Genomic DNA, 14,389 nt, shown 5'->3' on the forward strand with positions numbered 1-14,389 from the left:
TGGTTGTATTGTTTTGAGATGAAGTTGTTCTATTACGGTAAATGGTTAGTTTTTCTCTTCATCCTACTATGTTAATCTTTATGTGCCATCAAAAACAATATCCCATTCTCACTTTCCCCTCCATGTGTCATCATAAAACTATAAATACACAAACAATGCGCCCAAAAAAATGCATTGAGATCAAAGTTCAAAGGTTTGTGATTCCAGTCTGTTTATTTGCCATAGGGTCATAGCTCGGGAACAAGTGACAACCTGAGACCTACAGCACAGCTCAGGCAGATGGAGGTCACAGCCTTAAGGGTGGAACAGGTAGGATACAGCACTTTTATCACACCAAAGCGCATGTGAACACACACAGATATGTGTGCACACGCTCGTACGTTCGCACTCACACACACACACACACACACACATACAAGCGCATGCACACATACGTTTGCTCACTCACGCATACACACACAAACAAACACTTTACAATGTATCTCCTCACACACAAAACTTGCGTTGTAAATAGAGAAATGTCAACTTGTTCCTTAGGTTTGATCTATATATTTAACCGGTATGTATGCTTCAACAAAACAAAGATCATGATGCATTTGAAGGAGACACAGGGTCTGGTCAGGTCTCATGGTTATACTAACCAGCGACAGAGTTAACTGTAGCATGCTCTCACATGCACTACGCACGTGACCGTAGCAACCTCATAAGCCCTTTCGTTCACATTTAGCCACTGGCAATAAGTGCATTTTAAAATAGACCGGCAAATGTAAAAAGATTGAAAGAAAATGTTCAGGCAGTCAAACACAATAAACAAGGGTAACATCTTTTTTTTTTTGTTCTTATGAATCAGTTAAAATAAAAGTTATTGTAGTAACGCTACAAAAATGCATTATGGACGGACTCTTAAGAATATATATATCAGACAATATTTATAGGAGATGGAGGATGTTTCGCACACACACACACACACTTGCACTCACGCTCACATACACACAATAAAAAAGACTATGTTTAGCAAACATCATAAAACTAAGCTACCTTACAAAGCATTTTATAGCACAAATAGTCATACCCTGATGAAATATCCAAAAAGTTTAGCATAGAATTTATAAATTAGAAACATTGAGTAGTAATTTAAATTACACATTTATATTATATATGTTAGAACTAACCACAGCAAGGGGGTCCAACCAAACTGGGGAAAAGGCTCCAAAAATACCCTCCAATATAGCACAGTCTTTCAGGCAGACCGAATATACAAAGCACCAAGTACCATGAGATCACATGTAGCTGTCACTTGTCAAAATATATCACTTGTTTTGAGTTGCGTTAAGTGCCGCTGCAAAGTCTGACTGCAGTTCGGGCCTTGTACAGCAGGTGTCGCTGTAGTACCAGCTCTGCGCACTGTCAGCCGTCACTGATCTTTCTCGTGCATCTGTTGCTGCATCTTGTTCAGCATCTCTTGCATCCTTTTCAACTGCAAACAGAGAGGAAGAGGAGGATGAGGAAGGGCACATAGATCGTTGTGTTCCTTAGTTCGTAAGTTCCTAAATTGGTTGTTCTGCTATACCGATTAAAGTTGTTGTCTGAATTTAGATCATGGGATTCTTAATGTTTAGCTTGATTTGCAAGATCATGATCATGCGGCAATCCATTTTTCTAGGACTAATTGGCGTTCTGAGAGGAACCTAAGAGGAACTAGTCGATCTACGCGATACCTGATGGATGGTAATAGGCAGATTGTTTATCCAATCACCTGCAAACATTTTATTTGAAAGAGCTGACCCTTTTCCAAACACTTTCCAAGGATGACTTTCCTGATGGTTCTATCTAACAAACCATGTGGCGTGTCAGGTTAACTAAAAGTAGCACTTAAAAATAATACAACAAATGAATCATTTGTTGTGCTCTCATATCCCCTTATATTATGGGTTAGGGTACGGTCACATTATATCATGCCATGTTGTATCATGACATATTGCCTCATAAACATAGAACATGTACTTTTTTTTACATGGATTGTATTAGACTATATTGTACATGGTGGGCCAGTGCATCATTGTGTAAGCAGCCGTGTCAGCCATGTACCTCTTCGTCCTTCATCTTGATGAGTTTCTCTGTCTCCGCATCCGGAGTGGACAGGGGCAGAATGGGGATGGGGCTCTCCATCCGGTTGTCCTGAGCCAGTTTACTGGGAGACACGTGGAGTTGGAAGAACAATCATATCACAACTTGTGATCTGCAGGAATCAGCAGTGAACACAGCGTTTACGCCACGCGGTTAAACCAACAAGACCGACACCACATGACCCACAGCCCCCCTCCCCCTACGCACGAGAGAGAGCCCGGCCCGCGTTCGAGCGCACACAGGCACAGATAGACACAAGCTCATGCACGGAAATACACACGTGGCTGCAGCACACACACATACCCACGTGTGTGCACACACACACACACACACACACACACACACATACACATACACACACACACACACACACACACACACACACACACACACACACACACACACACACACCTTGTCATCTCCTGGATACACTGGGCCCTGTAGTTCTCGTAGTGCACGTCGCAGGTCACATCCTTCAGGTCGTGCATGTGAGAGCGGATCAGCATGTTCCTCAGCTTCACAAAGTCACAGTGGGATTGGTTCTCCACTGAGAGCGACGCAGAGAGTGAGAGAGAGAGAGAGAGAGAATGAGAGAGAGACATAGAATCCATCGTTTCATGGTGATATCCTTATTTATTTATCCTTTAGTTATTACGTAGTTAGTTATCTATTTTGGTTGATATTTCTGGCTTGAACTGAGCAACTCTAAGAAATAATTTCCTCCGGGATCAATAACGTCATCAGAGTCAGAATCAGAATCATAACATTGTGTATTCAAATTGGCATTCCTATTTTATTTATCTTGTTGTATTCTCTTGTGCACTGTTCATTGTGCTGCCATAAACACAATCTTCTGCCGCTGTAAAGTTTCCTCTTGCATGATATTAATAGCGTTGCCCGACGCAAGGCTACAAGGTGTGGGGGGAATACCTTCCACGATGCCCCAGGGGTACAGTCTGCCTCGGACTCTCTGGCCCCGAGCCTCCACCACTGTGTTGCTGCCGATCACCGCGAAGGGAGTGCACTCCTACACACACCGACACAGAGACACGTCAGAGGGACACTTCTGTATGGATGACCTGGATTCAAGCGGGGGACAGATCGCTCCAACCATCCAAGTGAACGTAGCAACATACTCCTGGAAACAGTATCTACAAATACTCTGCAAATAAATCGAAATGCTACCGAAACTCTTCACTGTCAAATACACTAAACTACTAGGACGTCTAAAAGATGAACCAAGGTTTGAAAAAAAAGTTATTCTTAAACAACAGATTACCACATATGTAGTCACTCTATATATATGCAAAATATCAACTTTTCACAGACTTGTGTTATTTAAATATAGTTATATCAAACAGTATTATTATGAGTTTACCATAGTATCGAATGGGGAGCATTCACACTACATCAATATAAAGTACTTCTTCCACCAGTTGTTGCAACTAAGGGGGCCTACTGGTGAATAACAACATGCAACTTCTCTGTGAGACATAGAAATGTAAATGTTCCTGCAGGCTCACTCACCTTTAGCTCTTTATCCATTTGTTTGAACTCCTCGTCCTCATCAGAATCACACTCGGGGAACTGGTACACTTTAATGCCAAATTTCTCAATTTCCTCTCGTATCTAAAACCACTCACATACACACACAGGCACAGGCAAAAGCATGTTGACACAAGTAGGCGCATACGAAAATAAACACACACACACACACACACACACACACACACACACACACACACACACACACACACATCCATACGCAAAGACACATTGAGCTCTGCTCACCCTGTCTTTGAGCTTCTGGATCTCATTTGGTGTGAGGCAGTCAGCTTTAGCGATGAGTGGAACTACGTTGACCTTTTCATGAAGAGCTCTCATGAACTCCACATCCACCGGACGCAGCCTGTAAAGCGTAACACAGCCTTCAATGTAGATTTCATATGAACATTTTAGAATAACAATCCCAACTGAATGCATATTAATACTATTGCATAAAATAGCTACATTTGTGCATTTTTTATGCTATTAGTAAACAAGATATGACTTTAAATGAGTGTTTTTACTGTAACTTCAAAGGATCCAAAGTCTAAATATTTACATAGGCGTATGCGTGCATGTGTGCGTGTGTGTGTGTGTTTGTGTGCGTGCAAATGCATTATTACCCGTGTCCAAAAGGAGGTATGAAATACAGGCAGCAGTGGACTCGGTTGTCCTGAATGTTCTTTCTGTTCAGTCCACTCTCATCTCTAAAGTACTGCTCAAACTGCTGATCTATGTAGTCTGTGATGGGCTTCCAGCTGTAGGACACAAACAAACACACACACACACACACACATTAGAAGGACAATTTTACATAAATTTGATCCAATCAGAAACAGGTATCGGCAGAGGTCAATACTCTGAACTTTGAACTCACCACTGATTGTTATTAACGGCATCTCCGAACCCTGGGGTGTCCACGATGGTCAGCTTGAGTTTCACCCCTTTCTCCTCAATGTCTACTGTGTGCTTTATGATCTCCACAGTTTGGTTAATACGTTCTGCAAGATAAAATAGGATTACACTTTATTACATCCTGAAGGGAAACTCAGGTGCAAGTGCGCGTGTATGTATGTATGTATGTATGTATGTATGTATGTATGTATGTATGTATGTATGTATGTATGTATGTGTGTGTGTGTGTGTGTGTGTGTGTGTGTGTGTGTGTGTGTGTCCGGTGTGTGTGTGTGTGTGTGTGTGTGTGTGTGTGTGTGTGTGTGTGTGTGTGTGTGTGTGTGTGTGTGTGTGTGTGCGTGCGTGCGTGCGTGCGTGCGTGCGTGCGTGCGTGCGTGCGTGCGTGCGTGCGTGCGTGCGTGCGTGCGTGCGTGTGTGTGTGAAAGAACCCACCTTCAGCGTTGAGCAGCTTTCGGTCCTTGTAGAGGTCAGTCAGGAACAGGCTGTTCACCAGAGTGGACTTCCCCATCCCAGACTCTCCTGTATTTAATGAAAACCATTTGTATAGAAATGCCATACGGACTCAGTAAAACATTGAACCATTCAGCATTGAGACTTCTTAAATAACAGGCAGTATGATTTCAGACTACAGCTCTCCTATATCCCCTTACCGGCCACCATGAGTGTGAAGTCAAACCCCTTCTTCACAGACTTCCTGTGCACCTGGTTAGGCAGGGTGGCGAAGCCCACATACTGCTTCTCCTGCAGGGAGAAGAACAAGGGAGCCCGGTTAATAGACGATAAAGTCTATAAAGTTAAGTCATATGCAGACGACATTATACTGTAGTTAGTTGGGTGCGGCATTACTGTTACTGACTAGAGCGTCCCCTGGCAGAGCAGCAATCTCACAAGGTGCAGAGGGCTCCATGAATCACAGAGGCACAGATCAATTCAAAAATACGAACACAGGATCGATTTGGTTGCTTCTAGGTCAGTGAAATATTCCACGAACGGCAGGCAGGTTCTATCAACTACAAAGTCTACAAGTGGACGGAAAAATGCATCGCTATTGCAATCTGTATTCTGCTGAGCCGACCGAGAATAACGAAGACCTCAGCTTTTCCACCCAAAAACTCTCTCTTGCTCTCTCTCTGTTGGTCTCTCTCCCCCATTACACACACACACACACACACACACACACACACACACACACACACACACACACACACACACACACACACACACAGCTCAACCACAGGATACCAGCCTATGAATGCAGACAGCTAGTTTGATTTTGGCAAAATATCATCCTCGCCCCTTTACCCAATAGGCCGTCGAGAATCACAAGCGTAAACAGAGACTCACGGCCAGTTTTTCTCTATCTGGTAAATGAGTCTACAGACAGAAGTTATTTTGAACAGAAAAGAAAAGCCCCTTTCATTCTCGAAGAGCGCAAGCCAAACACAGTCAGTGTCCTTTGCTAACTGTCAAAATCTGTCATAGGCATTTCCGACAAGCCCATGGGCAAGGGGGCTCTCGAGGGCATATTCATTTGCCTGAGCACACACACTAAAACACACACAAACTCACATGCACACACAGTAATCATCCATAGGAGATTCACCCCACAAAATTCCAATGTCGACATTCACGCACTCAGCATAAAAACCCACGAGCAGTCGCACACTTGATGGGAACCAGGCGTTCCCATCCAACTTCTTTCCACACCAATCAATCCAGCCCTATTAATCTGTCATGACATCACCAGAACAGCACGCACAACACAACGCCTGAGCCATACACCTCAGGAACGTGATGGAGGAGAACAAGCAACACAGAGCTCCTCACCGGCGGTGCTTTGGTTCATGTGCACAAGCTAACCCCCGAACAACACATATATTCCCGCGTATGTCCCGTCTCAGATGAGTTATCGTTCCCGGTCCTGTCATAACGGACGGGACGTCCCGGCGCTGCAGGGTTTTACCTTCTGCCTGGCGGTCCGGACGCGCGGGCACAACAGACGCTCCACTAGTTTCTCCTGAAGCATGATGGCATCCATACCAGACCACAAGGACACCCACCGGGAAAAAGAAGGGTTAAAAACTAGCCCGCGGAGCAAAAGACCTCTCAGTGCGAGGTGAGAGGGGGAAGGGGGGGAGGAGGGGGGGAGAGCCAGCCAGAGAAATGCGAGGAGCGGTGTGTGAGCCGAGTAGAAGACGTCCTCGCCTCGAGTTCCCCCTCACTTAATTCATCTCACCCCGCAGCCTACTTCCTGTTTTCACTCTTTACTAGCGTTCCTCCCACTTCACCTCCGCCGGCATCCCTCCCTTTTCTCCCCCTCTTTCTCCCTGTCTCTCTCTGTCACCCGGTTCTCATGCCCACCGTGCCCTGTTCAGACAGGTAGACAGGAATTCTCACAAAGAAGGGAGGCAGGGAGATAATAAAACAAAGAGCGAGAGAGAAAGAGAGTGTAACGGGACAGAAATAGCAAGACGGACAAAAAAGAAAGAGAGAAAGGGAGAGGGGGGAGGGGGGTCAGACTTGGAAGGGAGGGAGACAACTGACCAGAGAGAGTGAGAGGGAGAGAGGTGGTGAGAGGTAGCAATTTGAGAGAGCCAGAGAGAGAGAGAGAGAGAGAGAGAGAGAGAGAGAGAGAGAGAGAGAGAGAGAGGAAACCAAAGGTCTAAATTAAAACATATTCACTCACCCTGCATCTGCCACAAGAATGTGGACAACTAGCACATTTCAAACACATTTGATCATATCACATGGAGTGAAATGAAATTCAATGAAATTCTTTCATATTGAGAGCGGTGACCAACTATTTATAGAGAGAGAGAGAGAGAGAGCGAGAGAGAGAGAGAGAGAGAGAGAGAGAGAGAGAGAGAGAGAGAGAGAGAGAGAGAGAGAGAGAGAGTGAGAAACCATTATGCTGACATATCATTAACAAAAAGCTGAAGCCTGTATGAACATGACCCTTTGGGAAATGGCGACACTACCACTTGAACAAATTCAACCCAGGGAGAAACAAATGACTCTCTCTGACCCAATGCAAGTACACACACGCCAGGGTGACTTTTCAAACACACAGAGCCTACCAGGTAAAGGAACCTGTCAATCAGGCCTATTAATGTTAGCCAAAGTGCAGAGAAGCTGAACAAGGTTAAACAGAGACAGGATCAGACTGGCGGGTCTAGACTAAGAGCAATCAAAAGAACACCACACTCCCTGTCGCGTCGCCTGGTCGCACCCGGCTCAGTTCATGACCTGCGAGCCGCCTCTGTACGGAGGAGAAAGAGACCCTGTTGTTTTTTTTCAGCACAGCAGCATTTTTCTGACACAATTGGTTCCAGATGTGCTGATGACGACGCCACCGCCTGCTGCTGCTGCTGCTGCTAGCCGGGAGCCAACAGGGAGTGCGGTTGTACGGCATGGGTGTGTCCGACTCGTAATAGATGTCTCGGGCTCAGACTTTAGCCAGAGTAGAGCGTTTCTCTCGCTGCCATGTGGGCAGAACACGGGGGCGATGCCACGTACAGATATAACCAGGAGTGGTGCATGTGTAGGATATCCTGCCCCCATCTAAATATATATATAAACGTATATATTTATGTATATTTAAATATAAACATAAATATAGCGGTTAGGGGTTTTGACTCCCAGCCAAAAGGTTGTGGGTTCGAACCCTATCTTCTGCAGTCTACCTGTAGGCCTCCAGGGGCATTATACCACAGTACCACCACAACTCATTAATCACATGTCCATTAAATGCATTGAATATAAGATGCTGTGGGTAAAAGAGTACACATGACTAAATAGTAAATGCTGTGTGTCCTCTCCACGCCACAAGGGGGCGACAACTCAATAACGTTTGAGGAGAAAAAAAGCTCTTAGGCTGGCTGCCCCAAAACACCTGATTGGTTTCTTCAATTCAGGGAAGACCTAACAGAGATGTTGTCTTTATGGACTCTTACTGGACAGCGTTGTCTTTGGGGTGTTTGTAAATGTATTTTAAGTTAAAGGCCTGTGTGTGTGTGTGTGTGTGTGTGTGTGTGTGTGTGTGTGTGTGTGTGTGTGTGTGTGTGTGTGTGTGTGTGTGTGTGTGTGGAAGGGGGGGGGGGGTCTGTCTGTCAGTCTAATGGGTCCATCTGAGAGAAGACAACTAACAGATGTCTAGAAGTGACACAATGATCACAATGGCCCCCAGAAAACTTCCTTCCCCTCCCCCCACTCTGTTTCTCAGTGACCAGCTGTCCTGGTAGTGCTATAGAGCTACACACACACAGACACACACACACATAAAACCAGGCGCGCTCACTAATTCTCTGTGTCGCCACTATCCATCTGCCATGACGAGTTGCAAAGTCCATAAATAACCAATAGTCAACAGTTTCATTGGGCCCGTGCAACAAGACCGTCTATTGGCTAGAACGGTTTTCGCTCAAGCAGAGACTTGAGACATCCCTGCAGCAATACACAACAGGTTCTTCAGCTGATCCAGATACCAACACTGTGAACTACTTTAGGCTGGTGACGTGCAGGCAGAGAGGATTAATAGAGGATTTATTTATTCAAGGAATGCAACCCTGTATTAAAGTTTATCAAATAATTCTCGCCATTTTCACTAAAGACTCAACTGAGTTGTAGAGAAGCAAACCCTTGGTCGAGTGAGGCTTATTGATCTAAAATTAAGTTTGAACACTGAACAAGTTCACGTTTAAGAATTGAAGAAGAAGTAAAGCATCGGTCAGATGTCAGATGTCCGAAGGTACGAATAAGAATGAGTTATGGGATTCAAGAGGGAAGCGGTGTGCTTCACCAGCATAGACCGATCTGGTCTGGGCAGAGGGAAGCCAAAGAAGGGAAGAACCTTTGAAGCTCAAAAACCCCCACACACACGCAGAAATACACACACATACACACAATGCAAATCACTGCGAATTCTAAGCAACAGGAAGAACCGAAATTCAAATGAGAGCATTGAGAGGCGTCCACGTCACGTCTCCGGCGCCACCATTAACCCCAGGGCTTCCAGACCGACAGTAAAGCCCGGGGACCCTCCAGTGATGCAGCATTGGCGAGCCCGGAGCCTCCCCTCTTATATCCCTAACCACGGGCTGTCCCACCTCGGTCACTTTCACACTATTAACCGGAGTGTCCCTCCTAGGGGCCTGCTGGCTGTCAGCTGAAACGGAAAACAGGAACACTTTGAGAGGAGAGCAGTGGGGTAGATGCAGAGTACAGGATTTTTGAGTATACTCAAATATATTAAAAATATACTAGTAGTTTTTAAATATATAAAAAAAAATATATATTATTGTTGCGGAGCGGTCATCTTGAAGACACTTCATTCATTTCAACTGGTTAATATTCAGAACTGCACTCCTTCCGCTAAACAATATTTGTTGCCAGATTTCTCACGGTCTGCCGAAAAGTTATAGTTCCCTAAAATACTGCCACACACACACGCACACACACACACAGACAACCAGATGATGGGGTGATGGGTTTATGAGGTTCTGTAACACTGAGGCCAAATAGAATATCCACTTTAACAAAGCAAACAAACATTACCTTGATGTCAGTTCAACAAGGATCATCTTCATGAACCTATGCAGATAAGGCCTATCGGTACTATTAATCATTATCATCCTATCTTCATTGTTAAATAAAACCCACATTCAATTGACCGCCCCTTCATGGAATTCAAACTTTCACATTGCATCCAATGCCATGATGTGACCCTTTAGGTTGTTGTTGCCTCACAGTACATTTATAGCCATCAACAATGCTTCAAGAGCCCTGCTTTAAGTTCTGGTCCATTCTTGTCGTGGCGATTCTTTTATTTTCTTCGCGACCCCATGTGGAGCCAAAGCCCCTGGAGGGGATTTTCCTATTATACACCCCCCCCCCCCCCCCCCCCCCCCCCCCATGTCCCTCCCGCCACACTTATCCCAGCTCCGCACCTGGTCTCCCCCATAGAGGGTGGCTCAGGGGTGGGTCTGTGGTCCCATCTGGGCCAAGGAGAGTGTATTTGTGTGGGTGTGTGTATGTGTGTGTGTATGTGTGCCCGTGTGAGCGCACGTGCATGTACATGTGTGTGTGTGTGTGTGTGTGTGTGTGTTTGCCTGTGTGGGTTTGCATGCTCGCGTGTGTGTGTGTCTAGAAGGGCATTTAGCGAGTGCAGGTCATGGAGACGGGAAGTTTCGAGAGGTAGAGACCTGCTGAACGGAGGCTGGTGGAGGTGGTGGAGGTGGAGGGGCTCAAAACAGCAGCAGACATGTTCTGAAAGCAAGCAGGTGTACCTGAATGCATGTGGGCCAACATCTGCTGCACCTGACGTCTGTCAACTTCCCCAGAGAGTGATCTGTTGCTATGAAAGGACCACTGCACTGTAACAATAGTACGCAAGAAATTATACCTTCAAGTCTATGGGTCTGCTCTAACCAGCATGTCTAACCATGACCTTAAGGCCTATAATAAGTTGACAGTCAGGGTACTCGTCCCCAAGCTGAAGGTACAGGGTTCTACCCATAGGCTGACTTAAAGGATACATTCAGGACGTTTACAGATGGACCCTATTGTACCATCATTTTGGGTGGAAGGGACTCATGCAGACATATTTTTTGAATTGGTCCAGTATTGAGTGAGAACCCCGCAGCCATACTATTTGTAATCCTTTGGTGTAATAATGCCCCATCAATGCACGTCTTCTAAAACTATTTGTTGTGCCACTGACAGGCTCAGATTGATGTTATAAATGTCTGACAACATTATGGAAAAGGCTCCCTTCAGAGAAAAACTTTTCCTTTACTTTTTTCTTGAACCTATTTGTTATTATTGTGAACAACAAAGCCTCAGTCAAGGAGAAGGCTTGCTCTGAGATCTCGTGAGAGTTGAGTTATTGGAGGAAGAGTAACGGTGGAAACGTGAGTGAGAGTTGGAGAGCAATAATGCCGGTGAGGGTTTGTTGTGTTTGACTACCGAAAGCATAGCCAAGTGTTATATAAAAGATTTGGGTGAAGGAAGGTTGAGATTTCCTACAAAAACTAGATTTCATTGCAAGATTTTATGATTACCATCTGAGCCTTTCAGGGGCAAAAACAATAGGCGGGGTGCTATTGTCCAAAAGGATCACATTGCAACCCAAATACTCAAATTATCCTTTAAGTAAGATGCATAACCCACACATTCTTTAATGACATGTGTCTGAATGGATGAATGGTTAAAAGCATCCAATGTAGTAAAAATTCTAAAATAAATTATAAAAATAATTACATTATTTTTATACCTGGAATTCTTGAGGGAGTTATTTATCCAGGGATTATGGAATGATCCTACATTTACAAGCCAGCCTGCCAAAGTCTACTCCAGCAGGATTTACAGTAGTAAATTCTTTGCGTTATAAGTCTGTGAGGTTGACTTTTGTGTGGGCACCACCCACGCTGGGATCACTGCAAAGCATCGTGGGTAGATCACTTGCAGATCACTGATACAAAAAGGAGAATTTACAACACAGAGAATTATTTGCTATTTTACCCGAACCAAAAAACTGTGTAACCATGGTAACAAAATGTTTGGCCATTACAATTGTTGTACCATCCAGGCAGATTTTAAGTGGACAATTTTTGTTCCTTTGTGTTTTCGTTATTTCCAGTAGAGGTGCTCTGTTGCCTGGCAACAACATTTCACAGAATAGTATGACATTCGTGTGTAGAAATACGATATATAACAGAAAAAAATAAGGAGTTGAATAAAGGATATTAAAGGAGAAAGGAAATGAATAGAGACAGATAGAGTCAAAGGCAGAATGAGTTACATAGGATTCTTACATATCAGTCTGTTACGCAAAAACTTCACTCTCCCTTGACCTGCTGCCCACATAGTGGCCAGGCTGCCGTTGCCACTATGATTATTCACATCCCTGAGGCGATAAAAACAGCAAAATGATCGAAGAGCCTAGGAGACACACTAAAACATGTGGGAGACGAAGAGCACCTAACATATATTCTCTGAATATTTATCATAGCCAAGCAGATCATATTCACTCATTAAAAACACCAAAACTGTAATGATCGTGTTCAATAGATTCAAGGTGAATTATTTCTAATATGATATTTTAATATTACAGTTTTAGTTATTATCATGTTTCTGTCTCTGGACAGGATAAACCCCTTTAAGACCCGCTGTAAACCGAGACAAGTTGGCAAAAACTGCAATGGATGCATTTTCGTCATACGACCATGGTAGCCCTGCAGTGGTGTGTTCGGCTGACCTGAGATGCTTTCAGTAAGTATTTCTGGCAAGAACTACTGGCCAAAGGCCAGCTCTGCGTCCAATGACTAGCTCTGTGGGTGGGGCCAATCTATCCGCCCTTTGACCAACATCCAGCCATTAAGGGCACTGACGGATGCAAAATAATTCAGACCTGAAAAGATGAGCAACAATGTCTGAGGCAATTCTCAGTTAAATTACAGTCATACACATCTGAGAATCCCTTCAGTGACACAGAGACTGTCAGAGAGTGGTCAGTATGTCGTACGATTTAGTGTACAGGCAAAACATTTTCCATAAAATAAACATCATATTAAAAAGATTTGGATGGCCACATGTCAAACCACCTCAAACTCTCTCTCTCTCTCTCTCTCTCTCTCTCTCTCTCTCTCTCTCTCTCTCTCTCTCTCTCTCTCTCTCTCTCTCTCTCTCTCTCTCTCTCTCTCTCTCTCTCTCTCTCTCTCTCTCTCTCTCTCTCTCTCTCTCTCTCTCTCTCTGTTATGAGACACCACATGCGGGACAGGGGAGGAAGACCTGTGGTCATCTGAGAATGTGCTGAGTTAATAAAGGCCCACAACCGCCCAACAGCCTTGACAATTCATTAGTCAATAACCCAAACACATTAGGTTAGTACCTCGAAATATTTTGTTATTTGCTGATAATAAAGTCGGATAAGCAGGTCGATATACTGCCGGATGCTGCTACCATGAAATCCCCCCCTGGGTACCACGCTGTGCTTACGCATCGTGCGTGTACGCTGAACTCGGCCTGCTGTAGCCTACATCTAAAAATATCTAACCCGTATGTCAAGTAGGCTGCATGACCGAAGCATCTTCCTGGCATAAGCACCCACATCACCATCGACTGTTGACGTAGTATTTCCTTAAAAAAAACAACTTAAAAGCGGGTACTTGAAAGGCTGTTGATAATATTGGTCAAGAAATATGAATGTGTTGTCGTTGGTTGGTGCAATCGACGCCATAATGAGTTTTCTGGGAATAACAATTTAAGCGACATTGATCCAAATACACGTTTAAAGATGGACATTAGATGAGACGATGGAGAATGTAACGTAGGCCTACCTCGATGCTTTCGTCTGATGGCCATTTAAAGGATGGATAGAAGAGGGGGCGCAGGTGCACGGATGCAGAGCGACGCCCAGGGAATTCAAGGGAGATGGACAAGCAGAAATTATTAGAATAATTGGCCATCGGTACATTTCACATTTCATTAGAAAAACCCACACTAAGACGCGGCATGTACCTGTTTTGATCGGGATACGACTCTTGTATCTGAGGCTGCTAGTCATCTTAACCGCTCACTCCCTTCGATTTCGCGATCGGACGGCTGAGAGAAATCACCCCCCTTCCCGAGCGACTGACAGATCCGAGGTCGGGGGAGGGCGGAGAGCGTGTGACGTCACGGCCCATCCCCCGCTGCTCACACTGTACCATAATCAACATTTTGGGTAGACTCTTAGCTTTTTTTTTAATGATAGTTTATTTCCAGGAAATTATACAAAAGTGGAAACATCAATATATTTTTCGAC

At 44.6% G+C, this 14,389-nt stretch overlaps 1 protein-coding gene across 3 annotated transcripts; it reads right to left on the reverse strand.

Moving 5' to 3' along the window:
- Positions 1-186: 186 nt before the first annotated feature.
- septin5a (septin 5a) lies at positions 187-14,257 on the reverse strand. Of its 3 annotated transcripts, XM_060054421.1 has the most exons (12): positions 14,104-14,257; positions 13,923-13,936; positions 5,238-5,328; positions 5,020-5,106; positions 4,550-4,673; positions 4,296-4,430; positions 3,919-4,036; positions 3,655-3,756; positions 3,058-3,154; positions 2,539-2,674; positions 2,089-2,191; positions 187-1,477 (listed from the first exon to the last, which is right to left on the reverse strand). In XM_060054421.1, the coding sequence occupies exons 1-12, from the start codon at positions 14,147-14,149 to the stop codon at positions 1,415-1,417; spliced, it is 1,116 nt and encodes a 371-aa protein (XP_059910404.1). In that variant the 5' UTR covers positions 14,150-14,257; the 3' UTR covers positions 187-1,414. The 3 variants fall into 3 exon arrangements, with proteins under 3 accessions (XP_059910404.1, XP_059910403.1, XP_059910405.1); XM_060054420.1 differs by lacking the exons at positions 13,923-13,936; positions 14,104-14,257 and adding an exon at positions 6,551-7,083; XM_060054422.1 differs by lacking the exons at positions 13,923-13,936; positions 14,104-14,257 and adding an exon at positions 5,444-5,720.
- Between the last annotated feature and the right edge of the window lie 132 nt (positions 14,258-14,389).

The sequence above is a fragment of the Gadus macrocephalus genome, chromosome 6 (assembly GCF_031168955.1).
Source record: "Gadus macrocephalus chromosome 6, ASM3116895v1".
Taxonomy (NCBI): domain Eukaryota; kingdom Metazoa; phylum Chordata; class Actinopteri; order Gadiformes; family Gadidae; genus Gadus; species Gadus macrocephalus.